This window comes from Pongo pygmaeus, chromosome 4, assembly GCF_028885625.2.
Source record: "Pongo pygmaeus isolate AG05252 chromosome 4, NHGRI_mPonPyg2-v2.0_pri, whole genome shotgun sequence".
NCBI lineage: Eukaryota > Metazoa > Chordata > Mammalia > Primates > Hominidae > Pongo > Pongo pygmaeus.
Window position 1 is genome coordinate 145,284,147 of NC_072377.2, and position 27,374 is coordinate 145,311,520.

Here is a 27,374-nt window from a genome sequence, read left to right on the forward strand (position 1 = left end):
GCCTTTTGCCTAGCCTTAGATCCTGAATATTTTCCTTTATGTTGTTTTCTAAAAATCTTAGAATGTTATGTTACTTTTAAGTTTGTGATAAATTTTGAATTAATTTTAGTATAAGATGTGAGACTTAGGCTGAAGCTTATTTTTTTTGCCCATGGATGTCCAATTGCTCCAATGCCATTTTTTGGAGGGCTATCTTTCCTTCAGTTAGTTGCATTTGCACCTTTGTCAAAATTCAGGTGGGCATATTTGCATGGGTCAACTTTTGGATTATTTATTTTATCTTGTTCCATTGATTTACACATCTATTAATCTATTTATTATTATACACAGTCTTGATTACTGTAGCTATTTAGTAAAAATCTTAAAATAGAGTACATTGATTTTTCCTACTTTTTTCTTGTTTCTCAAAATTGTTTTAATTATTCTAGTTCCTTTGGTACTCCATATAAATTTTACAGTAATCTCATCTACAGCCACAGAAAATCTTGCTGGCATTTTGGTAGAAACTATGTAAAATTATATATCAATTCAGGAAAAATCGGTCTCTCTCCATGACTTTTTGAGTCTTCCAACTCATGAGCACAGTGTATGTCTCTCCATTTATTTAGATTTTAAAAATCTTTCATCGGTGTTGTGTAGTTATTGTAGTTTTTAGAACACAAGTCCTGTACGTGGTTTTTTTACATTTACACCTAAGTATCCTTTTTGAGTTAATGGAAATGGTATTATATTTTAAATTTTGGTATCCATTTGTTCATTGTTAGTATATGGGTATACAATTTACTTTTCTATGTTCGTCTTTTTTTTAGTGACCTTGCTGAATTCATTTATTCTAGAAGTGGTTTATTTTTTGTCTATTCCTTGGGATTTTAAAGTACACAGTTGTGTCAAACATGAATAAAGACAATTTTATTTCTTTCTCATTTGTATTCCTCTTATTTACTTTTCTTGCCTTATTGCATTGTGTAGAACTTCCAGTGCTATGTTGAATGAGAGTGGTGAGAACAGATATTTTTGCTTTTTTCTTGATCTTGGGATAAAAGCATTCAGTTCTTCACAATTAAATACAAATCTGTCTATAGATTTTTCACATATGCTTCTTAACTGAGTTGAGGAAGTTCTCCTCTATTTCCATTTTTCTGAGAATTTTTAAAACCATGAATTGATATTGAAGTTTGATCGAATGTCTTTCTGCATTTATTGACATAATCATGAACATATGTCTTTTCTTCTTTAGCCCTTTAATATGGTAGATTATAATGACTGATTTTCAAATATTGAATATATGAAAAAAGCCCACTTGATCATGGTGTATAATTCTTTTTACTCATTGTAAAATTTTATTTGCTAGTATTTTAAAAATTGTTGAAATCTAAATTTATAAAAGTTATTACTCTGTGTTTTCTTTTTATTTTTGTATTGTCTTTGGTTTTGGCATCAGGGTGATACTGTCTTCATAGCATACATTGAGAAATATTCCTTCTACTTAGATGGATTACCTTCCTATGAGGAGACTTCCAAAAGTTCATGGAAAATTGAATTAAAAGATCAAAATAAAAATTATCAATTTTATTTCTCAACATAAGCTCCATCAAGTTGAAGACACTTTTAAAATTTATTTTATTTTGTTTTATTTTAAGCTCCACAATACATGTGCAGAATGTGCAGGTTTGTTATATAGGAAAATGTGTGCCATGGTGGTTTGCTGCACCTATCACCTAGGTATTAAGCCCCACATGCATTAGCTATTTTTCCTGATGCTCTCCCTCCCCCACTCCCATGACAGGCCCAGGTATGTGTTGTTCCCCTCCCTGTGTCCATGTGTTCTCATTGTTCAGCTCCCACTTATGAGTGAGAACATGTGGTGTTTGGTTTTCTGTTCCTGTGTTAGTTTGCTCAGGATGATGGCCTCCAGCTTCATCCATGTCCCTGCAAGGGACGTGATCTCAATCTTTTTTATGGCTGCCTAGTATTCCATGGTGTATATGTACTACATTTCCTTTATCCGGTCTATCATTGATGGGCATTTGGGTTGATTCCATGTATTTGCTATTGTGAATAGTGCTGCAATAAACATACGTGTACGTGTATCCTTATAACAGAATGATTTACATTCCTTTGAGTATATACTCAGTAATGGGATTGCTGGGTCAAATGGTATTTCTGGTTCTAGATCTTTGAGGAATCGCCACACTGTCTTCCACAATGGTTGAACTAATTTACATTCTCACCAACAACGTAAAAACATTCCTATTTCTCCACAGCCTCACCAGCATCTATTGTTTCTTGACTTTTTAATAATCACCATTCTGACTGGTGTGAGATGGTATCTCACTGTGGTTTTGATTTACATTTCTCTAGTGATCAGTGATGTTGAGCTTTTTTTCACATGTTTGTTGGCTGCATAAATGTCTTCTTTTGAGAAGTGTCTGTTCATGTCCTTTGCCCACTTTTTGATGGGGTTGTTTGTATTTTTTCCTTGTAAATTTGTTTAAGTTCCTTGTAAATTCTGGATATTAGACCTTTGTCAGATGGGTAGATTGCAAAAATTTTCTCCCATTTTATAGGTTGCCTGTTCACTCTGATGACAGTTTCTTTTGCTGTGCAGAAGGTCTTTAGTTTAACTAGACCTTGTTTGTCAATTTTTGCTTTTGTTGCAATTGCTTTTGGCGATTTCATCATAAAATCTTTGCTCATGTCTATGTCCTGAATGGTGTTGCTTAGATTTTCTTCTAGGGTTTTTATGGTTTTGGGTTTTATATTTAAGTCTTTAATCCATATTGAGTTAATTTTTGTATAAGGTGTAAGGAAGGGGTCCAGTTTCAGTTTTCTGCATATGACTAGCCAGTTTTCCAAGCATTATTAATTAAGTAGGGAATTCTTTTCCAATTGCTTGTTTTTGTGAAGTTTATTAAAGATCAGATGGTTGTAAATGTATGGTCTTGTTTCTGAGCTCTCTATTCTGTTCCATTGGTCTATGTGTCCGTTTTGGTGCCAGTACCATGCTGTTTTGGTTACTGTAGCCTTGTAGTATAGTTTGAAGTCAGGTAGCGTGATGCCTCCAGCTTTGTTCTTTTTGCTTAGAATTGTCTTGGCTATATGGGCTCTTTTTTTGTTCCATATGAATTTTAAAGTCATTTTTTCTAATTCTGTGAAGAATGTCAATGGTAGTTTGATGGAAATAACATTGAATCTATAAATTACTTTGGGTGGTGTGGCCATTTTCATGATATTGATTATTCCTATTCATGAGGATGGAATGTTTTTCCATTTGTTTGTGTCCTTTCTTATTTCCTTGAGCAGTGGTTTGTAGTTGTCCTTGAAGAGGTCCTTCACATCTTTTGTTAGCTGTATTCCTAGGTATTTTATTCTCTTTGTAGCAATTGTGAATGGGAGTTCATTCATGATTTGGCTCTCTGCTTGTCTATTGTTGGTGTAGAGGAATGCTTGTGATTTTTGCACATTGATTTTGTGTCCTGCGACTTTGCTGAAGTTGCTTATCAGCTTAAGGAGCTTTTGGGCTGCGACAATGGGTTTTTCTAGATATAGAATCATGTTGTCTGCAAACAGAGACAATTTGACTTCCTCTTTTCCTATTTGGATACCCGTTATTTCTTTCTCTTGTCTGATTGCCCTGGCCAGAACTTCCAGTACTGTGTTGAATAGGAGTGGTGAGAGAGGGCATCTTTGTCTTGTGCTGCTTTTCAAGGGGAATGCTTCTGGGTTTTGCCCATTCTGTATGATATTGGCTATGGGTTTGTCATAAATGGCTCTTACTATTTTGAGATATGTTCCATCAATACCTAGTTTATTGAGTGTTTTTAAAATGAAAGGATGTTGAATTTTATCAAATGCTTTTTCGGCATCTTTTGAGATAATCTTGTGGTTTTTGTCACTAGTTCCGTTTATGTGATGAATTATGTTTATTAATTTGCGTATGTTGAACCAGCCTTGCATCCCAGGGATGAAGCAGACTTGATCACGGTGGATAAGCTTTTTGATGTGCTGCTGGATTCAGTTTGCCAGTATTTTATTGAGGATTTTTGCATCAGTGTTCATCAGGGATACTGGCCTGAAGTTTTCCTTTTTTGTTGCATCTCTGTCAGGTTTTGGTATCAGGATGGTACCTCTGTCCAGTTCTGTGCACTTGCTGGAGAAGTGTTGTGATCATTTGGAGAAGAGGCACTCTGGCCTTTTGAGTTTTCAGCATTTTTCAGCCACAGCCTGTGTACTGCACTGTGGGGATTACCTCTTGGAACAAAGCTGTCCTGTCTCTTCGGCTCCAGGAGGGGAAAAATGTGGTCTAGAGCTATAGTGATCACTGTCACCCTCCCCGCTACCCCCAGTTCAGTGTCTTAGGTAGCTAGCAGCTGGAGTAATGTTTGCCATCCCTCCCGCAGGGAGCTCAGTTTTCTTAGGCAGCTAGCAACCACAGTGATGAGGGCCACCCCTCCCTCAGGGAGCTCAGTTGTCTTAGGCAGCTGACAGCAGCAGTGATGGCTGCCATCTCTCCCCCTGGAAGCTCAGATGGCTTAGACAGCAGGCAGCTGCAGTGATGATGGCGGCTTCTCCTCCGGGAACTGATTAGTTTTAGGCAGATTCCAGCAGAGTGGCTGTTGAGAGTCTGTGCAGCTCTGTGGTTGGGACCCAAGGCCCTGGTAGTGTGGGCTCATGAGTGGAATCTTCTGATCCGTGGGTTGCGCACATCTGTGGAAAAAGCACGGTTTCCCAGGCAAGGTAGTATGCTCATTCACCACCTTCCTTGGTTGGGGGTGGGGTTTGCCCTTGCTCCATGTGGGCCGACGCAGCACCCTGCTTTTTCTTGCTCTTTGTGGGTCACACCAACTGCCTAGTCAGTCCTGATGATAGAACCTGGATACCTCGATTGCCAGTGCAGGATTGACATGCTGTTTTGTTTCTTCTCAGTGGGATCCTCTAACTGCTGCTGCTTCTAGTTGGCCATCTTGGTCCCGCCAAGCTCAAGACACTTTTATAAGGGATGATACCAGCCATTTAGTCCATCTCTAAAGAACTGATGGTCCTAAGAATTTAACCATGTCAATGAAGAATTGTTTACATTATTAACTGAAGGAAAATGGATGCTCTTTAAAGATTTTTTAAGATTGGGAAATAAAGAAAAGTCAGAAATAATCACATTGGGGCAGGGCATGGTGGCCCACACTTGTAATCCCAGAACTGTGGGAAGCCAAGGCAGGTGGATCACTTGAGGTCAGGAGTTCGAGACCAGCCTGGCCAACATGGCGAAAACCCATCTCTATTAAAATATAAAAATTACCTGGGCGAGATGGCACACACCTGTAATCCCAGCTACTCAGGAGGCTGAAGCAGGAGAATCACATGAACCTGGGAGGTGGAGGTTGTGGTGAGCCAAGATCATGCCACTGCACTCCAGCCTGGGCGACAGAGTGAGACCCTGTCTCAAAAAAAAAGAAAAAGAAAAAAAAGAAATAACCAAATTGGGACTGTACGGTGGATGCCCAGTGATTTCCCATGTCAGAATTCTTGTGAAATTGCCCTTGTTTGATGAGAGGAATGAACATGAGCATTGTTGTGGTGGAGAAGAACTCTATAGTGAAGCTTTCCTGGTTATTTTTCTCCGAAAGCTTGACTTCTTAAAACGTTCTCTGGCCCTCCAGAAAGTCAACAAGCAAAATACCTTTAAGATCTGCAAAACCTGTTGTCATGGCCTTTGCTTTTTGTGTGTGTTGGGACCTTTGCTTTTGACCAGCCTGCTTTTACTTTGACTAGACCATTTACACCTCTTGGTAGCATTGCTTTGATTGTGCTTTGTCGTCAAGATCATACTGCTAAAGCCATGTTTCATCTCCTGTTACAATTCTCCAAAGAAAGTATTCAGAACCTTGATCCCATTGTTTAAAATTTCCATGAAAACTCAGCTCTTATCTGCAGCTGATCTGGGTGCAATGGTTTTGGCACCCGTTAAGCAGAAATTTGCTCAACTTTAACTTTTTAATCAGAATTGTGTAAGCTGAACCATTTGGGATGTCTATGGTATTTCCTATTGTGTCTGCTGTTAATCATTGGCCCTCTTCAATTACGGTATGAACAGGACTAATTTTTTTCTTGTAAAATGATATGGATAGCCTGCCACTGCAGGCTTTATCTCCAACATCATCTTATCCCTTCTTAAAACGTGTTATCCATTTGTACACTACTTATTTCTTTGAGGCATTATCCTCATAAACTTTTCATAAAGTGTCAGTGATTTCACTCTTCTTCCACCCAAGCTTCACCATAAATCTGATGTTTGTTCTTGCTTCAATTTTAGTGAATTCATGTTGCTCTAATGGGGAGTCTTTTCAAACGGATGTCCTATCCTTCTTTGTGGCTTAAACTACATCCTGCTCAGACATGTTATAACAAGTTAATACAAGTTTATTTTGATGCGAACTTTATTTAAATTCATGCATATTTTTTCATAGTATGCATTTTTCATGAACTTTTTGAAGACCTCTTGTATTTTCTGGGAGAGATTAGTATTGATGTTATTTTTTAAATTAAATTTTTTTTTTACCTCATACCATGTATTTTTTTTTATTCCTTTGAGACATTGCCTTTGGCCCATGGATTATTTAGAGATATGTTAACATCCAAGTGTTAGAATATTTTTCTTTTATCTCTATGTTATTGATTTCTCCTTTGATTCCACTGTGGTCACAGAACACACTCAGTATGATTTCATGTCTTTTACATTTACTGAGGCTTGTTTTATGACTCAGGGCAAGATGTGTTTTGAAATATGTTTCACTGGCACTTGGAAGAGTGTATTTTGAAATTTTTTTTTTTGAGATGATGGAGTCTCTCTCTGTCTTTTTTTTTTTTTTTTTTTTTTTGAGTTAGAGTCTCACTCTGTTGCCCAGGCTGGAGTGCAGTGGCATGATCTTGGCTCTTGGCTCACTGCAACCTCCACCTCCCAGGCTCAAGTGATTCTCCTGCCTCAGCCTCCCAAGCAGCTGGGACTACAGACATGCACCACCACACCTGGCTAATTTTTGTATTTTTAGTAGAGACAGGGTTTCACCATGTTGGCCAGGCTAATCTCGAACTCCTGACCTCAAGTGATCCGCTTGCCTCAGTGTCTCAAAGTGCTGGGATTACAGGTATGAGCCACTGTGCTCAGCCTGTGATTGTTGAATAGTGTGTTCTGTAAACGTCAATTAGTTTCCATTGGTTAGTGATGTTGCTGAGTTCTTCCATATTCTTGCTGATTTTCTCTTTAGTTGTTCTGTTATTTGTTGAGAGAGAAGTGTTGAAGTCTCCAATTATAATTGTGGATTTATCTGTTTCTCCTTTTAGTTCTATGAGATTTTGTTTCACAGCTCTGTTGTTTGGTGCATACACATTTAGGGTTGCCATGTCTTTTTGGTGGATTGACTCCTTATCATTTATAATTTTCCTCTATCTCTCTTTTTTTTTTTTTGAGACAGGGTCTCACTCTGTCATCCAGACTGGAGTGCAGTGGTGTGATCTTGGCTCATTGCAAACTCTGCCTCTCAGGATCAAGTGATTTTCCTGCCTCAGCCTCCTAAGTAGCTGGGATTACAGGCGCGCACCACTACTACCTGGCTCATTTTTGTATTTTTAGTAGAGAGGGGATTTCATCATGTTGGCCGGGCTGGTCTTGAACTCCTGACCTCAAATGATCCACCCGCCTTGGCCTCCCAAGTTGCTGGGATTACATGCATGAGCCACCACTCCTGGCCTAATTTTCCTCTATATCCCGGTGGTTTTCTTTGTCCTGAACTCTATTTGATAGATGCTTCTGCTTTCCTTTGATCACTTCTGACTAAAAAATTAAAGTTGAGGAAATTTCTGCTTAATGGGTGCCAAAACCATTGCACCCAGATCAGCTGCAGATGAGAGCTGAGTTTCCATGGAAATTTTAAACAATGGGATCAAGATTCTGAATACTTTTCTTTGGAGAATTGTAACAGGAGATGAAACATGGCTTTAGCAGTATGATCTTGAAGACAAAGCACAATCAAAGCAATGCTACCAAGAGGTGTAAATGGTCTAGTCAAAGTAAAAGCAGGCTGGTCAAAAGCAAAGGTCCCAACACACACAGAAAGCAAAGGTCATGGCAACAGGTTTTGGGGATGCTCAAGACATTTTGCTTGTTGATATAGCTTTTACATTTTTTATTTGAATCTCCCTGTAGTTTTATATTTCAAGTGAGATACTTGTAGGCAGCATGTAATTGGGTCTTTTTTTGATTCACTTAGTCAGTTTTTTTTTCTCTTTCTTTTTCTTTTCTTTCTTTCTTTCTTTTTTTTTTTTGAGACAGGGTTTTGCTCTGTCACTCAGGCTAGAGTGCAGTGGTATGGTGTTGGCTCACTGCAGCCTTGATCTCTCAGGCTCAAGTGATCCTCCCACCTTACCCTCCTAAGTAGCTGAGAGTACAGGTGCATGCCACCATGTCCAGCTAATTTTGTTTATTTTTTGTAGAGATAAGGTCTTACTATGTTGCCTAGGTTGGTCTTGAGCTCCTGGGCTCAAGCAATCCTCCCACTTTGGCCTTCCAAAATGTTGGAATTACAGGCATGAGCCTTTACACCTAAGATTTTTTCTTTTTCATTTATTTTCAAAAGTTTGCCTATTATATGTCTTGGTGTGGAGTCTTTGGAGTTCACTCACCTCTCTATAATGTTCATCAAATTTGGGGACTTTTTAGCCATTTTTTGAGTTATTTTTAGCCTTGTCTTCTTTGCCTTTTCTTTCAGTACTCCATTGACATGAATGTTGGAGCTTTTGTTATGTTCGCACATGTCCCCAAGGTACTGTTCTTTTTTATTCTTTTAGTCTATTTTGTTGCTGTTTTTCAAATTGCATAATTTTTATTTATTTACTTATTTGTTATGTTTTTAGAGATGGGGTCATGCTCTGTTGCCCTGGCTGGAGTGCAGTGGCATGATCATACTGCACCATAACCTCAAACTCCTGGGCTTAAGCAATCCTCCCACCTTCACCTCCCAAAGTGCTGTGATTACAGGTGTGAACCACTGTGCCCTGCCCAGATTCAGTATTTTCTATTTTTCTTTTAGTTTCCTTATTCTCTTTTTTGACCACTCCATTCTTCTATTTGGGTTTTTATTTTGGTTATTGTACTTTTTTCCAAAATTTTCATTTGGTTCTTTCCATCATCTATTTATTTGCTGAGACTTTCTATTTCATTGCTGAGGGTTTCTATTTTTTATTTGTTTCAAGCATATTTGCAATTGCTCATTGAAGCATTTTCATGGTGACTGCTTTAAAATTTTTATTACAGAATTCTAACAGTTCTTTTATCTCATTGTTGGCATCAGTATGTTATTTTTTAAATTTAATTTATCTTCTTGGTTATTGGAACAATGAGTAATTTCTTCATATTGAAACTTGAACATTTTTATATCATGTTTTGAGACTCTGGAGCTTACTTATTCTATTTTAGCTAGTTTCTCCTGACACTGTTCTGTCAGAGAGAGCACTGGCAATACCTCATTACTGTCACTTGAAGATAAAGCCCAAGTTTCCCATAGGCCTACATTGACAAATGCACGGACATGTCCTCTATACTTCTAGGTGGGGTGGAAGTTTTGGCCCCACCATGTGTTCTCCATAAGACACTAAGGTAGAGATGCCCTTGTTATCACATGGTGAAAAGTCTTGGCTCTCCACTAAACCTCCTCTGACATCACCTGATATGGTTTGGATATTTGTCCTCTTCAAATCTCATGTTGAATTGTGATGCCTAATGTTGGAAGTGAGGCTATCAGGAGGTGTTTGGGTCATAAGAGTGCATCCCTCATGAATGACTTGGTGCTATTCTTGGGGTAGTGAGTGAGCTGTCACTCTGTGCTTCACACAAGATCTAGTTGCTTAAAAGAGTGTGGTATCTCCTTCCTTTTCCTCTTGCTCTCTCTCTAATCATGTGATATGCTGGTTTTTCTTTCGTGTTCAGCCATGATTGGCAGCTTCCTGAGGCCTTCACCAGAAGCAGATGCCAACACCCTGCTTCCTGTACAGCATGCAGGACCATGAGGCAAATAAACCTCCTTTCTTTATAGATTACCCAGTCTCAGATATTTCTTTATAGCAACACAAAATGAACTAATACAGAAAATTGGTACCAAAGACTGGGGTGTTTCTATAAAGATATCTGAAGATGTGGAAGCAGCTTTGGAGCTGGGTAACGGGCTGAGATTGGAAGAATTTGGAGGTCTCAGAAGAAGACAGGAAGGTGAGGGAAAGTTTGGAACTTCTTAGAGACTTGTTAAGTGGTTGTGACAAAAATGCTGATAGAAATATGGATAGCAAAGGCCAAGCTGATGAGTTCTCAGAAGGAAATGAGGAATTTATTGGGAACTGGAGCAAAGGTCACTCTTGTTATGCCTTAGCAAAGAACTTGGTTGCATTGTATCAATGTCCTGGGGATTTGTGGAGGGTTGAACTTAAGTATGATTACCTAGGATATCCGGTGGAAGAAATTTCTTTCTTCCTTTTTTTTTTTTTTTTTTTTTTTTGAGGTGGAGTCTCGCTCTGTAGCAGGCTGGAGTGCAGTGGCGTGATCTCAGTTCACTGCAAGCTCCACCTCCTGGGTTCATGCCATTCTCCTGTCTCAGCCTCCTGAGTAGCTGGGACTACAGGTGCCTGCCACCACGCCTGGCTAATTTTTTTTTTTTTAGTATTTTTTTAGTAGAGACAGGGTTTCACTGTGTTAGCCAGGATGGTCTCGATCTCCTGACCTTGTGATCCACCCACCTCGGCCTCCCAAAGTGCTGGGATTACAGGCATGAGCCACCGCGCCCAGCCAGGTGGAAGAAATTTCTAAGCAGTGAAGCATTCAAGATGTGGCATTGCTGCTTCTAACAACCTATGATTAGATATGGGAGCAAATAAATGACTTAAAGTTGGAACTTATATTTAAAAGTGAAGTGGAGTGTAAAAATTTGGAAAAGTCACAACCTGGCCACGTAGTAAGAGAAGGAAAAAGCATTTTCAGGAAATAGATTCAAGAGGGCTACAGAGAAACCACTTGCCATGGAGATTAGCATGACTAAAAGGGAGGCAAGTGCTAATACCTAAGATAATGGGGAAAAGGCCTCTAAGCCATTTCAGAAATCTTCCAGATAGTCCCCCCCATCACAGATCCAGAGACCTAGGAGGAAAGAATGAGTTTGAGGACCGGGCTCAAGGCCCTGCTGGCATGTGAAGCCTTGGGACACTGCTCCTGGGATCCTGACTGCCCTGGCTCCAGCTGCAGCCCAAAGGGCCACAGGTACAGCTCTGGCCACTGCGTTGGAGAGTGCAGGCCACCATAAACATTGATGGTTTCCACATGGTGTTAAGCCTGTAGGTGCACAGTATGCAAGTGTGAAGGAGGCTTGGCAGCTTCCACCTAGATTTCAGAGGATGTATTGGAAAGCCTGGATGCCTAGGCAGAAGCCTGCCATAGGGTGGAGCTCCCGGAAAGAACTTCTACTAGAGCAATTCGCAGGAGAAATGTGGAGCTGGAGCTCTCCCACCGAGTTTTCACCAGTATACTTTCTAATGGAGCTGTGGGAAGGGGGCCACCATCCTCTAGATCCAAGAATAATGTGAGAATGCCGCCAGCAGCTTGCACCCTGAGCCTGGAGAAGCTATAGGCATTCAATTCCAAGCCATGATATCAGCCATGGGTGTTGCACCCTACAAAGGCATGGAGGTGGGGCTGCTCAATGCCTTAGGATGTGCACCAGTATGCCCTGGATGCAGGACATGGGGTCAATAATTATTTTGGAGCTTTAAGATTTAATGTCTGCCCTGTGTGGTTTCAGACTTGTGTGGGGCCTATTCCTTTCTTTTGGCTGTTTTCTCCCTTTTAGAATGGGAATGTTTACCCAATGCAATGCCTGTACCACCATTGTATCTTTTTTTTTTTTTTTTAACCTTACAGGCTCATAGGTAGAAAGAACCTGCCTTGAGTCTCAGATGGGACTTGGGACTTTTGATTGAGTTGATGCTGGAACAAGTTAAGACTTTGGGAGAACTATTGGTAAGGAATGATTGGATTATGCAATGTGAGAAGGACATGAGATTTGGAGGGGTGGGGTGGAATGATATGGTTTGGATATTTGGCTCTTCTGAATCTCTTGTGAAAAGTGATCCCCAATGTTGGAGGTGAACCTAGTTGTGGGTGTTTGTGTCATGGGGGCAGATTCCTCATGAATGGCTTGGTGCTTGGTAATGAGTTACCACTCTATGAGTTCACATGATATATTTTTTTTGAGTGTGGCACCTCCTCCCTCTCTCTCTTGCTTTCTTTCTCTCTTATCATGTGATATGCTGGCTCCCCCTTTGCTTTCAGTTGTGATTGGAAGCTTCCAGAGGCCCTCACCAAAGGCAGATGCTGGCACTATGCTTCTTACATAGCCTGGAGAACTGTGAGCCAAATAAACCTCTTTTCTTTATAGATTACCCAGCCTCAGGTATTCCTTTGTAGCAATGCAAAATGGACTAATGCACCACCCCAGCAGAGAGGGGGAGGTGGCACCATGTTATTTTCTGCATAAGGGTACTAGTTCAGGCTGTCCACATGGTCTCCTCTGATACCACAACTGTGGAGCTTGCTAGCAGTTGGGGGAATGAAAGTCTCAGTTTCATTTTTTGGCCTGATCTGATACCACCAGAAGTATTGGGGTTCCTCATTAACAGCTTTGCAAGAGTGTTAATCTAGATTCCCCACTCAACTTTTGCTGGTGTGGGGCCACAGTTTTTTTCTGTGGTGATTACCTGGAGTAAATGATTATCTAGGAGCTTTTTGTCTTGCTAGGCTGCCTATTTCCTGGTCCTTTGTCTAGAGAAAGCATGCTTTTTTTTTGAGCTTTTTGCATCAGTACCCAATAATGTTTCTGGTTGTTTGGTTGTTGGCTTCTTCTGGTCCAAGTACAGAATAGATAAGGCAAAAACCCAGAGAGTTCACCACTGTGTCAGTCTTCAAAATTTATAACACATTAAAGTATTTTGCACTTCCGAATGTTGACAATGTTCTCTAAATCTGCTAACCTCTAGAATGTTTCCAAGTTTAAAGTTTGCTTCACTTTTGGACTAAGAGAATATTCGTGTATCTTATGTTGCTCTATCTTTTGTAATAAAGTAATTACTACATTGAACTGTTAAAATATATAAACTGCTTGTTAAAAATAAAATAGCTCCATGTTTTGTCTATATCTTAATTATCAAGTAAACAAGGATTTAGGCTTTCTGGTTATGAAGACATACTGGATTAAATAACCCTTATTCACATTAATATCCTTAACTATTCTTAGTACTTAAAATATAAACATTATGGCCATTCCTTTAAAAAAAACTAGTGATAGCTTATTCTGATCACATTTCTTAGTCAAACTAAGATGTAGCTATGGGATTCTGATTATGAATTGGACTGAAATTGAAAGAGAGGTTTATTAATAGGTAGGTTATTCTCAAATTATTTTTTAAATATATCTTTGCATTAGATTTACATTTTTCTTTTGACTATGGACTATATAAAGATTCTCAGTATGTGTCTCTGATATTGCGATTCAATATCCATATGATTTTTGTTGTAATATGACAATGTTTGGTCTTGATAAGAAAAAAGCATGGCTGAAAATTTAACATAGGAATAAAAGATCTAGTGGACACCGATTCAATTAGGAGTACTGACTTTTGGAAGTCAGAGTTATAAGTTCAATACTTAGGTCATGTTATATAACAAGCAACAAAGGAAAATGTCACAAATATCTTTATTCTAACAGTTAAAGTATCAGAAAATGATGAAGTTGTTCATACCACATTAAAGGAATTTTACATGTGTTCAGAAATTTTCCAAAAATGTCATCTGTAAGTACCTGATAACTGTATATACATGTGCATATGTACGTGTGTGTATAATATCATTTAAAAAATAAACAACCAAGCTATCCTAGAATAAGGTAAATCATATCAGTCAAAGTACCTTATTTTAAAACTTTGACATTCAGTTGCAAATATTTAATAATAAAATATATGAGCTGATAACTCGTTTTAAATAAAATGATGTAAGGAGAGGTTAAGTATATCTTAAAGTTTCTAATTCAATTGTAATATGTTTGTAATCGTTACTGAAGGAAAATACTGGATTACACACTCTCCAGTGAGATTTGAAATGTCCTGGGTCTTAAAAGGACATAAAATTGAAAATGATTGCATTTAACAAATTGCAGACAGATACAGAGATTGCATTTTGAAAATCAATGACTGGATCTAAAATTTACATTGGCCACATGATGTCGCTGTATACCACAAAGTCTTGTCAATAGACGGGAGCTACTGATCACTAAAAGTAAAGGAGGAAGCTCCATTTTGTCACCGACTGAGAGAAGACAGAAACGGTAAAGAGATAAATGATTGGAAATATTAGATAAAATAGCATGATTTTGAAGTAAGGGGAGAGCATAAGAAAGGTGTAGTCCTTTTGCAATGGTGTTTTCTAGGAGAGGAGGCCTGGGAGCCCGGGATCTGCTTCTTTCGCTTCTGCTCCTCGCAGCCTGGGAGGTGGGGAGCGGCCAGCTCCACTACTCGATCCCGGAGGAAGCCAAACACGGCACCTTCGTTGGCCGTGTTGCTCAGGACCTGGGACTGGAGCTGGCGGAGCTGGTGCCGCGCCTGTTCCGGGTGGCGTCCAAAACACACAGGGACCTTCTGGAGGTAAATCTGCAGAATGGCATTTTGTTTGTGAATTCTCGGATCGATCGCGAGGAGCTGTGCCAGTGGAGCGCGGAGTGCAGCATCCACCTGGAGTTGATCGCCGACAGGCCGCTGCAGGTTTTCCATGTGGAGGTGAAGGTGAAAGATATTAACGATAATCCACCCGTCTTCAGGGGCAGAGAACAAATAATATTTATTCCTGAATCTAGACTCCTGAATTCGCGTTTTCCGATAGAAGGAGCTGCTGATGCAGACATTGGTGCTAACGCTCTTCTAACGTACACGCTCAGCCCGAGTGATTATTTCTCTTTGGATGTAGAGGCAAGTGATGAACTGAGTAAATCTCTTTGGCTTGAATTGAGAAAATCTTTGGATAGAGAAGAAACACCAGAACTTCACTTATTACTGACAGCCACTGACGGGGGCAAACCGGAGCTGCAAGGTACAGTTGAGCTGCTGATCACCGTCCTTGACGTTAATGATAACGCCCCACTGTTTCATCAGGCCGTATACAGAGTCCACTTATTAGAGACTACAGCAAATGGAACATTAGTGACCACATTAAATGCCTCTGACGCTGACGAAGGTGTAAATGGTGAAGTCGTCTTTTCCTTTGACAGTGGTATTTCTCGTGACATTCAAGACAAATTCAAAGTTGATTCCAGCTCAGGAGAAATTAGGTTAATTGATAAACTGGATTATGAAGAAACAAAATCCTACGAAATTCAAGTAAAGGCGGTTGATAAAGGAAGTCCTCCTATGTCAAATCACTGCAAGGTTTTGGTGAAAGTGCTGGATGTAAATGATAATGCTCCAGAACTGGCGGTCACTTCATTGTACTTGCCTATCAGAGAGGACGCTCCACTCAGCACCGTCATTGCCCTTATCACCGTGTCTGACCGTGACTCAGGTGCCAACGGGCAGGTGACTTGCTCCTTAATGCCCCACGTCCCCTTCAAGCTGGTGTCCACCTTCAAGAATTACTACTCGTTGGTGTTGGACAGCGCCCTGGATCGCGAGAGCCTGTCGGTCTATGAGCTGGTGGTGACCGCGCAGGACGGGGGCTCGCCTTCGCTGTGGGCCACGGCCAGCATGTCCGTGGAGGTGGCCGATGTGAATGACAACGCGCCAGCGTTCGCGCAGCCCGAGTACACAGTGTTCGTGAAGGAAAACAACCCGCCGGGCTGCCACATCTTCACGGTGTCTGCGCGGGACGCGGACGCGCAGGAGAACGCGCTGGTGTCCTATTCGCTGGTGGAGCGGCGGGTGGGCGAGCGCGCGCTGTCAAGCTACGTTTCGGTGCACGCGGAGAGCGGCAAGGTGTACGCGCTGCAGCCGTTAGACCACGAGGAGCTGGAGCTGCTGCAGTTCCAGGTGAGCGCGCGGGATGCGGGCGTGCCGCCTCTGGGTAGCAACGTGACGCTGCAGGTGTTCGTGCTGGACGAGAACGACAATGCGCCGGCGCTGCTGGCGCCTCGAGTGGGTGGCACTATTGGTGCAGTCAGTGAGCTGGTGCCGCGATTGGTGGGTGCGGGTCATGTGGTGGCGAAGGTGCGCGCAGTGGACGCCGACTCGGGCTACAACGCGTGGCTGTCCTATGAACTGCAGCCGGCAGCAGGCGGCGCGCGCATCCCGTTCCGCGTGGGGCTGTACACGGGCGAGATCAGCACGACTCGTGTCCTGGACGAGGCTGACTTCTCGCGCTACCGCCTTCTGGTGCTAGTGAAGGATCACGGTGAGCCGGCGCTGACAGCCACGGCCACTGTGCTTGTGTCTCTGGTGGAGAGCGGCCAGTTGCCAAAGGCGTCTTCGCGGGCGTCGGTGGGTGTCGCGGGCCCAGAGGCGGTGCTGGTGGATGTCAACGTGTACCTGATCATCGCCATCTGCGCGGTGTCCAGCCTGCTGGTGCTCACACTGCTGCTGTACACAGCGCTGCGGTGCTCAGTGCCGCCCACCGAGGGTGCGTGTGCGCCTGGCAAGCCCACTCTGGTGTGCTCCAGCGCGGTGGGGAGCTGGTCGAACTCACAGCAGAGGCGGCAGAGGGTGTGCTCTAGCGAGGTCCCACCCAAGACAGACCTCATGGCCTTCAGCCCAGGCCTATCTCCAAGTCTTAACACGTCAGAAAGAAATGAACAACCAGAAGCAAATTTGGATCTTTCTGGTAATGTAAGTCCAACTTTTGAGTTTTGGCTTTAAATATTTTTCACATTTAACTTGTCTAATCATCTTTTCAAATATCACTTTAAAAAATGTCTTCAAGATGTTCACTAACGTTGAAATAAATCATACCATTGAATGTAGATATCCTATTAATGGCAGTTTTGTCTTGAATGGAACTAGAAAGCGAAGAAAAATGTAGGGACAAATTGTCGTATTTCTTTATTTAAATGGCAGGTTAAAAAAGCTACAATACAAGGTACAATAAAAGGTAATGTTGATCATATTTAACACAATATCTCAATGTAGTAAAATAATAGTGACATATTCAGGGTAACTTATTATGTTATCTTTTCTGGTGAAATGTCAAGCCCCGGACAAACAATTCTTGACAAAGTTACAGAAATCATCTGCCTTTCCTTTACGTGGCTAAGTTTCAAAGTGAACAATAAACTGAATAGTTTTAAGCAAATGTAATTTAAAATGCATTTATTGGCCGGGGGCAGTGGCTTATGCCTGTAATCCCAAAGCTTTGGGTGGCTGAGGCGGACGGATCACCTGAGATCAGGAGTTTGAGACTAGCCTGGGCAATATGGTGAAACCCCGTCTCAACTAAAAATACAAAAAAATTGGCCAGGCATGGTGGCGGGAGCCTGTAATCCCAGCTACTGGGGAGGCTGAGGCAGGAGAATCGCTTGAACTCGGGAGGCAGAGGTTGTAGTGAACCGAGATCGTACCATTGCACTCTAACCTGGGCGACAGAGTAAGACTCTGTCAAAACAAAAACAAAAACAAACCAAAACCGACCAACCAACCAACCAAACAAAAAACACCATTTATTGCCGGGCGCGGTGGCTCACGCCTGTAATCCCAGCACTTTGGGAGGCTGAGGCGGGTGCATCACGAGGTCAGGAGATCGAGACCATCCTGGCTAACATGGTGAAACCCCGTCTCTGCTAAAAATTACAAAAAATTAGCCGGGCGTGGTGGCGGGCGCCTGTAGTCCCAGCTACTCGGGAGGCTGAGGCAGGAGAATGGCATGAACCCAGGAGGCGGAGCTTGCAGTGAGCCGAGATCGCGCCACTGCACTCCAGCCTGGGTGACAGAGCGACACTCCGTCTCAAAAAAAAACCAAAAACCAAAAAACAAACAACCCCCCCCCCCCACACACACACGCAAAACACCATTTATTGGGCCATTTGTTTAATTTCTTTATGAAAACATACAACCACGACTTCATTGTCATTGTGAACAATTTCCTGATGCCATTTAACCTTGAATTCTCCTCGGTCTAGAAGGCTTAATATTGCACGGATTTGCTATTTCGGGGGATCCAGTTAGGAAACACTTATTAAGCACCTTCCCATTCCTCCCATTCACTCACAAATGTTCTAAAACCCTTTACTTTTTAGCTCATTTGATCCTTCAAACGATTTTATGAAGTGAAGACTAGTCACATTTTGTGGATAAAGGTGCTGAGGCTCGGAAAATCTAAGTTCAGTATTATTACTAAGTTTTCTTCAAATTTCCCGAGGATATCCAAAACTTGCTTGCTGTAATACAGTTCTTTACCTTTCCTAGAATGTTTAAGGTAGCTTACAGTGGAAGAAATTTGCAAAAGCAAATTATTAAAAAATCTGCTTAAGGCCAAAGTAAAAGATCAAGAGAAAGGTGGGAGTCATTATTTCAAAAATCAAACCTAGGCTGGGTGCAAATCCCAATACTTACCTTCCTGTAAGTCAATATAGAAGTATGAAAAATAACAATAAAAGGAAATTCTCTATACCGTTTCTTCAAGAGAGAAAAAATAGCCTCTTCCTGCTACAAAATCAAGGAAGATTTGATTACTGATGATTGTGTAAACGTTGAGCAATATATTGGGCAGCATGTTTTATATCCTTGATGTAGACACCATTGTATTTGCTAGTCATTCAGTCAAGGGCATAATGTTAAATTTTATTTCCTATGTTTACTTCTGAAGTTACTTAAATATTAAATGAATATATTTTTGTTTGTCAAACATTTAAACATAAGTGAATGTCCCCTTGTGAAGGCATTCTATGAGAAATTAATATAATTTGCTAGTTAAGTTTCCAGAGATTTGAATTGATACAGAGTTGTTGCTTAGAGTATTGTAAAAAACAGGCTGTAAGCATGTTCTGTAACTTTTAATATATTATCGTACTCAGCCTTTTGGCAAGAATCAGAAAAAAATAATCTTAGGATCATGTTGCCAAGAAAATGTCCCAGTTCCTCAAAATATGAGACAAACTTTGCAGGCTTATAAAATTGGAAAAAATAGATCAGAAAATCACAAAATAATTTCTCTTTCCAATTCACACTACCATGTCCCCAAAGCTTCATTTGCTAACAATATTAATAGCCAGGCTTAGGATTGCCTTTAGATACATTCAGTATTTCTTTATTTAGTTTTCTAGGTTAGTTGAGGGTATCAACCTGCAGGTGAATCACAAATAATAGTGAATTACTATTAAACCAAAATAAATGGGTGTAGGAGTACAAAATTTGAGAAGTAATTTTTATGAAAAAGTAATTCTAGAATGGAGGAAAAGGTGATTGTGGAGTGGTATTGTCACTTAGTATTTATTTTAATGTAAATATGAATGGATTTCCAATTGATAGTTAAAAGTTCTTGCTCAATTCTGAATCTTCATATAGTTAACACAACTTTCAATAGGTTTATCTTTCTTCACAAGATTTCTTCCACAAACTAGTAAGGTATCATATGAGGGACCTTAGAGACTTGTGGTCAGTGAAGGATGCAAATAGATGAAAATGAGAAATAGTTTATATTGGTAGCCACTACCAATATTCCTCTGAGAATGCTGGAGGATTTCACTTTTCTGTTGTTTTGAGGTAGCACGATGGTGTGATTTCCTTTGGCCAATGAAATGTGAATGGTGTGTCACTTCCAAGCAGAATTATGTAACTGCCAGTGAAAGACTCTTCTGCTACCTTTTCCTATTACAGCAATTACATGAGCACTGGTTGATACTGAGATGCCATAAAGTCAAAGCAATCCAGGATGCTAAGCCAACATGTGGAGAAAAGCTGTCATAGGAAGTCCCCAATAACTACAAAGGACTCTGCAGGAGCAAGAAATAAAATTATGTTTATTTTAGAGGATAAACTGAATGTTAACTCACAACAGCATATGCATTGGGGTCCCAATGCCATTAAGCTAATATGAACAGAATACATTTTAAGAGAAGGGCATTTTTTTTACAACAGTAGATACAACTGTAGGAGAACATTATTGTTGACACTTTATACTAAGACATCTGACCATTAAGCAGGTTAGATAATTTGAATTCCATGGAAAAAATCTACTGTGTTTTGATTTCTTTTTCTTAAATATAAAAGGTAGCAGAATAATAATAATAAACTGAAATTCAAAATGTCATAGATATTCCTTCTTTTTTCTTGCTTAGCATCCATTCCCCTTGTTGTTTTTTTCTTCTGGGGTCTTCTAGTAGTTTTGTGAAAGACTAGGTTGAAGGTTTTGCAAGAATGAGTGCTTGGACATGTAAACATTAAGGGATATACAGTTGCATAGATAGGTGCAAAGGTTATAATTTTAGCTATGGGTACTGTATTAGTTTCCTTGGGCTGATGCAACAAATTACCACAGACTTGGTGGCTTGAAGTAATAGAAATTTATTCTCTTACAGAGTCTCTGTAAGAATAAATTTCTTCTCTCTTACAGAGGCCAGAAATCCAAAATCAACGTGTTTCCTGGGCCACATTTCTTCTAAAGACTTTAGGGGAAAATTTTTTCTTGCATCTTCCAGCTTCTGGTAGCTCTTGACATTGCTTGGCTTGTGGCAGCATAACTCCAGTTCCTGCCTCTGTCTTCACATTTCCTTCTTTCCTGTGTTACTATATGCCTTCTCTTTTTCTGTCTTTTATAAGGGGCAACCATCACCGGATTTATGGCCTTCTGTAATCTAGGATGATCTCATATCGAGATCCTCATCTTTGTTACATCTGCAAAGACCTTTATTCTAAATAAGGTCACTTATTTGAACCTCAGAAAAGTGATGTATTTTGGGGTATCTTTGACCCAAAACAGGTACCAAGAGACATCAAGTGCAGTGGGAGGAAGGATATTTGCTGAGCATGGCTTCTTAGTCTCTTTTCCCCGTTGTGGGGGAAATGTACTTACATATCTGGCAATAGTATTCTATCTCTGGGGGAAGGGGGAAATATTCTATATTCTCAGAAATCCTAAATAACAGCACAAAATGCCTCTTATGCCCCCACATATGTCATTCTGAAAATCCAGTATAATTAATTACCTTATATGATTGCAGAAATTGTCTCAAGCAAGCCATGTTTCCTGAAGCTAGCATCTGGATTCTAGGTATAATTCCGTCTATGTGTCAGCAGTGGTCAATGTTGGCCATAGATTAAATAATAATTACTGGGTATCATACATATGCAATTGCTTTGCAACTACATAGTGCTGTAACGACCAGTTCTGTAGCTATCTGCCATCTGTTTAAGCTCCAGGAGAATTTGGGTACATGCCATGACTCATGCTCCGCTTTTCAGTTTACATAAGAACCAACCTCTCACTTTTCAGTTCACATAATTTAGTTGGAGCTGATTTCATTTCCTGGCTTCAAGAATGAACAAGTGGACCCATGTCTAGCCAATGTGAGAAAAATCACAATTATTGACTAAAGGAAATTTACATCATCCAAGCTGGGCTGTAGGAAGTAATATCCAGGATTTTTGCTGGACTATTAGAAAAAGGCACTTTCTGGTAAGAGTCACCAAACTGGTAATTTTTAGTCTAGAAAGCTACTCTGGCCATTTTGCCAGCAGATGGGAAAAGTCTATCTGAGAAGAAGGTCAGCAGGGGAAAAGGAATTATAAATGTGGAGATTATTTTCCTTATGGAATTATGGAAGGGTGTAGACCTAGCTCTGTCTGAAACCAGTAATTAATTACCCATTTCCATGTACAAGTCAGTACAGGATTCTCTGGTTTATTTTTGCTTAAATCGGTTAACTTGGGATTTATTGTTAGAGTATGATTAATATAAATACACATTTCCATAGATGGTACAAATGAGTATCTTAAGACACTGTACATGAGGGAAAAAATTGTTATTGGAAAAAAAGCTAGCTTTTCTTAACAAGAGCTTTGCTTTTCTCTTACGGACATTGCAAATTTTGCAATTAATTTTACTTTTCTCTTTGCTCAGGGAAGCTGAAAACAAAATTTGTGACATGGTTAGAGTAACTGAAAGTGACCCTTTATTATGCATTTTGTATGCTATCCCACTCCTTGATTCATTTTATTTCATCCTCATCTTATTTTTATTCTATTTTCATTTTTGTTACTGTGAAGGGATCAGCTAAAAATTAACAAAAGAAGATATTCTCAAGTAATTAACACTAAAAAAGAAATCAATTGTATTGTTCTTGCATAAGAGTCTAAATATAATGGAAAAGGAAATATTCTAAATTAATAGTACATTATCCAAATGAGAAACAAATAAATTATTAATTTCAAAACATCTGCAAACAATTCAAAAATCAAAATTAAATCACAAAACAACAGTCCATATATTTTCAATGGACTAAAATACCTTTGATTACTATGTTCTTCATTTGAAGAAACAGTGAAAAATGCTAATATATCCAAAAGAATTGAAAGCAGGATCTCAAAGAAATATTTGCACACCCATGTTCATGGCAGCACTGTTCACAACAGTCAAGAAATGGAAGCAACTCAAATGTCCACGAATACTTGAATGAATAAACAAAATGTGGTGTATACATATGTTGAACTATTATTCAGCCTTAAAAAGGAAAGAAGTCCTGTCACATGTTACAACATGGATGAACCTTGAGGAACTATCCACGGATGCTTGAATGAATAAACAAAACGTGGTGTACACATACGATGGACTAGTATTCAGCCTTAAAAAGGAAATAAATCTTGTCACATGCTACAACATGGATGAACCTTGAGGACATTGTGCTAAGTGAAACAGGCCAGTCACAAAAAGACAAATACTGTACGAGCCCACTTACATGAAATATCTAAAGTAGTGAAATTCATAGAAATAGAAAATAGGACTGTGGTTACCAGAGACTGGAGTGAGGGTGAAAAGCGGAGTTGTTGTCTAATGGGTATAGAGTTTCTGTTTTCCAAGATGAAAAATTTGTAACAATGTGAACATACTTAACATTACTGAAATGTACATTTAATCATAGTTAATATGGTAATTTAAAATTTTATGTTGTGTTTTTTTTTAACCAGAGTAAAAAAGGGTAAAAAGGTAATATATTTTAGGGCTTAAAATAGTTATTTTTTTCCAAGATGAAAGCTATGAGTAAACTTAAACCAGAAAATCGACTAGTTTTAAATCTACAGAATAAACAGTAGAGCCTTCCTTTTAGCCACATGATGTCGCTGTCCACCATAGAGTGTTCTCTAGGAAGGAAAATACCCAGAGCCCCTTTGTTACTTCAGAGAAGCGGAGGAATAAGAGAAGCAGCAGACTTTAACAGAGACTAGAATACTTAAATGTTTGCAAAACATGCTCTTCTAATTTGATCAAATCATTGAGGATTGGTAATGGCGTCTTCTATCAGAAGGGGCCGAGGGGCCTGGACACGGCTGCTCTCGCTTCTGCTCCTCGCAGCCTGGGAGGTGGGGAGCGGCCAGCTCCGCTACTCCGTCTCTGAGGAGGCCAAACACGGCACCTTCGTGGGCCGAATCGCGCAGGACCTGGGGCTGGAGCTGGCCGAGCTGGTGCCGCGCCTGTTCCGGGTGGCGTCCAAAACACACGGGGACCTTCTGGAGGTAAATCTGCAGAATGGCATTTTGTTTGTGAATTCTCGGATCGACCGCGAGGAGCTGTGCGGGCGGAGCGCGGAATGCAGCATCCACCTGGAGGTAATCGTGGACAGGCCGCTGCAGGTTTTCCATGTGGACGTGGAGGTGAAGGACATTAACGACAACCCGCCAGTATTTCCAATGACAGTAAGGACTATCCGGTTTCCCGAATCGAGGCTGCTTGATTCTCGGTTTCCTCTAGAGGGAGCATCTGATGCAGATATAGGAGTAAATGCTCTTCTCTCCTACAAGCTCAGCTCCAGTGAGTTTTTCTTCCTAGATATACAGACAAATGATGAACTAAGCGAATCTTTGTCTCTCGTGCTGGGGAAATCGCTGGACAGAGAGGAAACTGCTGAGGTTAATTTGTTACTGGTGGCTACTGATGGGGGCAAACCTGAGCTCACGGGCACCGTTCAAATACTTATTAAGGTATTAGATGTCAATGACAATGAACCAACTTTTGCCCAATCAGTTTACAAAGTAAAATTGTTGGAGAATACTGCAAATGGGACCTTAGTGGTTAAGTTAAACGCTTCTGATGCAGATGAAGGATCAAACAGCGAGATTGTGTATTCACTCGGTAGTGATGTGTCCTCCACTATACAGACTAAGTTTACCATAGATCCCATCTCAGGGGAAATCAGAACTAAGGGAAAATTAGATTACGAAGAAGCAAAGTCCTACGAGATTCAGGTCACTGCAACTGACAAAGGAACCCCGTCAATGTCAGGACATTGCAAAATTTCATTAAAACTTGTGGACATCAATGATAACACACCAGAAGTCTCAATAACGTCTCTCTCACTTCCCATCTCAGAGAACGCTTCCCTGGGCACGGTCATTGCTCTCATCACGGTGTCGGATCGCGACTCTGGTACTAATGGACATGTCACCTGCTCCCTGACGCCCCACGTCCCTTTCAAGCTGGTGCCCACCTTCAAGAATTACTACTCGTTGGTGCTGGACAGCCCCCTGGACCGCGAGAGCGTGTCAGCCTATGAGCTGGTGGTGACCGCACGGGACGGAGGCTCACCTTCACTGTGGGCCACCACCAGCGTGTCCATCGAGGTGGCCGACGTGAACGACAACGCGCCGGCGTTCGCACAGCCTGAGTACACAGTATTCGTGAAGGAGAACAACCCGCCGGGCTGCCACATCTTCACGGTGTCAGCGTGGGATGCGGATGCGCAGGAGAACGCGCTGGTGTCCTACTCGCTGGTGGAGCAGCGGGTGGGCGAGCGCGCGCTGTCGAGCTACGTTTCGGTGCACGCGGAGAGCGGCAAGGTGTACGCGCTGCAGCCGCTGGACCACGAGGAGCTGGAGCTGCTGCAGTTCCAGGTGAGAGCGCGGGATGCGGGCGTGCCGCCTCTGGGCAGCAACGTGACGCTGCAGGTGTTCGTGCTGGACGAGAACGATAACGCGCCGGCACTGTTGGCGCCTAGGGCTGGCACGGCTGCTGGCGCGGTGAGTGAGCTGGTGCCGTGGTCGGTGGGTGCAGGGCACGTGGTGGCGAAGGTGCGCGCAGTGGACGCTGACTCAGGCTACAACGCGTGGCTTTCATACGAGCTGCAGCTGGGTACAGGCAGCGCTCGCATCCCGTTCCGCGTGGGGCTATACACGGGTGAGATCAGCACGACACGTGCCCTAGACGAGGCGGACTCGCCTCGCCACCGCCTACTCGTGCTAGTGAAGGACCACGGCGAGCCGGCGTTGACAGCCACGGCCACCGTGTTAGTGTCGTTGGTGGAAAGTGGTCAGGCACCCAAGGCCTCGTCGCGGGCGTGGGTGGACGCCGCGAGCTCAGAGGCTACGCTGGTGGATCTCAACGTGTACCTGATCATCGCCATCTGCGCAGTATCCAGCCTGTTGGTGCTCACGGTGCTGCTGTACACGGCGCTGCGGTGCTCGGTGCCGCCCACCGAGGGTGCGCGCGCGCCAGGAAAGCCCACGCTGGTGTGCTCCAGCGCCGTGGGGAGCTGGTCTTACTCGCAGCAGAGGCGGCAGAGAGTGTGCTCTGGGGAGGACCCGCCCAAGACGGACCTCATGGCCTTCAGCCCTAGCTTATCTCAAGGTCCAGACTCCACAGAAGAGAGACAGCTCTCAGAATCAGAATACGTAGGAAAGGTGAGTCTTTTAATTTTTCTTGCCAATTCTAAAATTGTTCTGTTTTAAAAATTCTATGTGATTTCTACTAGTTATTTAGATTCATAGTTCTTCATTTATTTTATATCATCCTACTGTGCTATACTGAATATGAATTAGAGATCAATTTATTGCATTTACTGAACAATTTATTTAAACAATCTACATAACTCTTCTTATTGTTACATTTTGGCACTTCCATCATTATGTCATGAGTAATAGACCATGAAACACTGAAAAACACCTCAGCAAAATCTGTAAATTAAACATTTCACATAAATGTTTTCTCTCTTAAAAATGGAAAATCACAATCGGAAGAAATTAAATAATTTGATTATATAATTCATATTTTCAATTGACACTGTCTAGCCAATCTGTCAGATAGTGTTTGGAATAACCTGTATCCTGGACATTTCTTAGATTGTTCTTTGGATCAACAATGCCCTTGTCTATGCAATAGTTAATAAGCTCTCTGTCTCTCTCTACATATATATATATATATAAAATATATATATATATATTTTTTTTTTTTGAGACAGAGTCTTGCTCTGTCACCTAGGCTGGAGTGCAGTGGTGTGATCTCAGCTCACTGTAACCTCTGCCTCCTGGGTTCAAATGATTCTCCTGCCTCAGCCTCCTGAGTAACTGGGATTACAGGCGCCCACCACCACGTCTGGCTATTTTTTTTTAAATTTTTTAATTTTAGTAGAGACGGGGTTTCACCATGTTGGCCAGGCTGGTCTCAAACTCCTGACCTCAAGTGATCCACCCTCCTAGGCCTCCCAAATTGCTGGGATTACTGGAGTGAGCCACTGCGCCTGGCCTTTTTATTTGTATTTGAAAGCAGCCTGAGTGGCTATTTTAATGCCAGAATTTCCAAAAGTATGTAGCACAGGTTGTTACAACAAAATGACAGCACAGAAATAATTGCTAATCTAAAGTATGTTTTTTATAAGTAAAATAACCCATTATTTGGTATAAAGATTTCACCCTGATAAAATTTTTGAGTTACCAGGCAAAAATAGAGAGTATTGAGAAAAGAGACCCTCTCAATTTTGTTTAATTTGAAAATATTAACATTTAAAAATCACACTGGGGTTTTTCAGGTGGTGGGACTTTTTCTTCATTTAAGTGGAGACTACCCAGTCTTTATGTTAATGGTTGATAAATCATCGTTTCAGTATCATTATCATTAGGCCAATGTATGCAGGCCTCCCACTGCAGAGATTGACTACCTTTTTCTGGCATCTGATTCTATGCATGGGAATACATTTTCCATTAATGTGACCTCACTCAATTTTACCTGGAAGCATCCATATTCCTAATGAAACTGGAATTTTTCCGAAAGGTGAGGCCTGGTCTTAGATGACTATATTTTCACTTGAAACATTTATTTTGAGTAATTATAACACTGAACTCGACAAGTAAATGTTACACTTGGAAAGAATTTTTTTAGCTTTTCCAACCAA

General features: G+C 41.2%; 1 protein-coding gene across 3 annotated transcripts in view; it reads left to right on the top strand.

The window, feature by feature from the left end:
• The first annotated feature begins 13,771 nt into the window (after window positions 1-13,771).
• Window positions 13,772-27,374, top strand: part of LOC129037293 (protocadherin alpha-C2) — a 224,925-nt gene continuing 211,322 nt past the window's right edge. The window contains exon 1 of one of the 3 annotated variants that reach the window (XM_054489270.2): window positions 13,772-16,893. In XM_054489270.2, coding sequence (XP_054345245.1) covers window positions 14,500-16,893 — 2,394 coding nt within the window. In that variant the 5' untranslated portion in view covers window positions 13,772-14,499. Of the gene's footprint in view, window positions 16,894-23,365; window positions 25,888-27,374 lie in introns of those variants that run through there. The other 2 variants (XM_063665565.1, XM_054489278.2) reach the window with 2 other exon arrangements.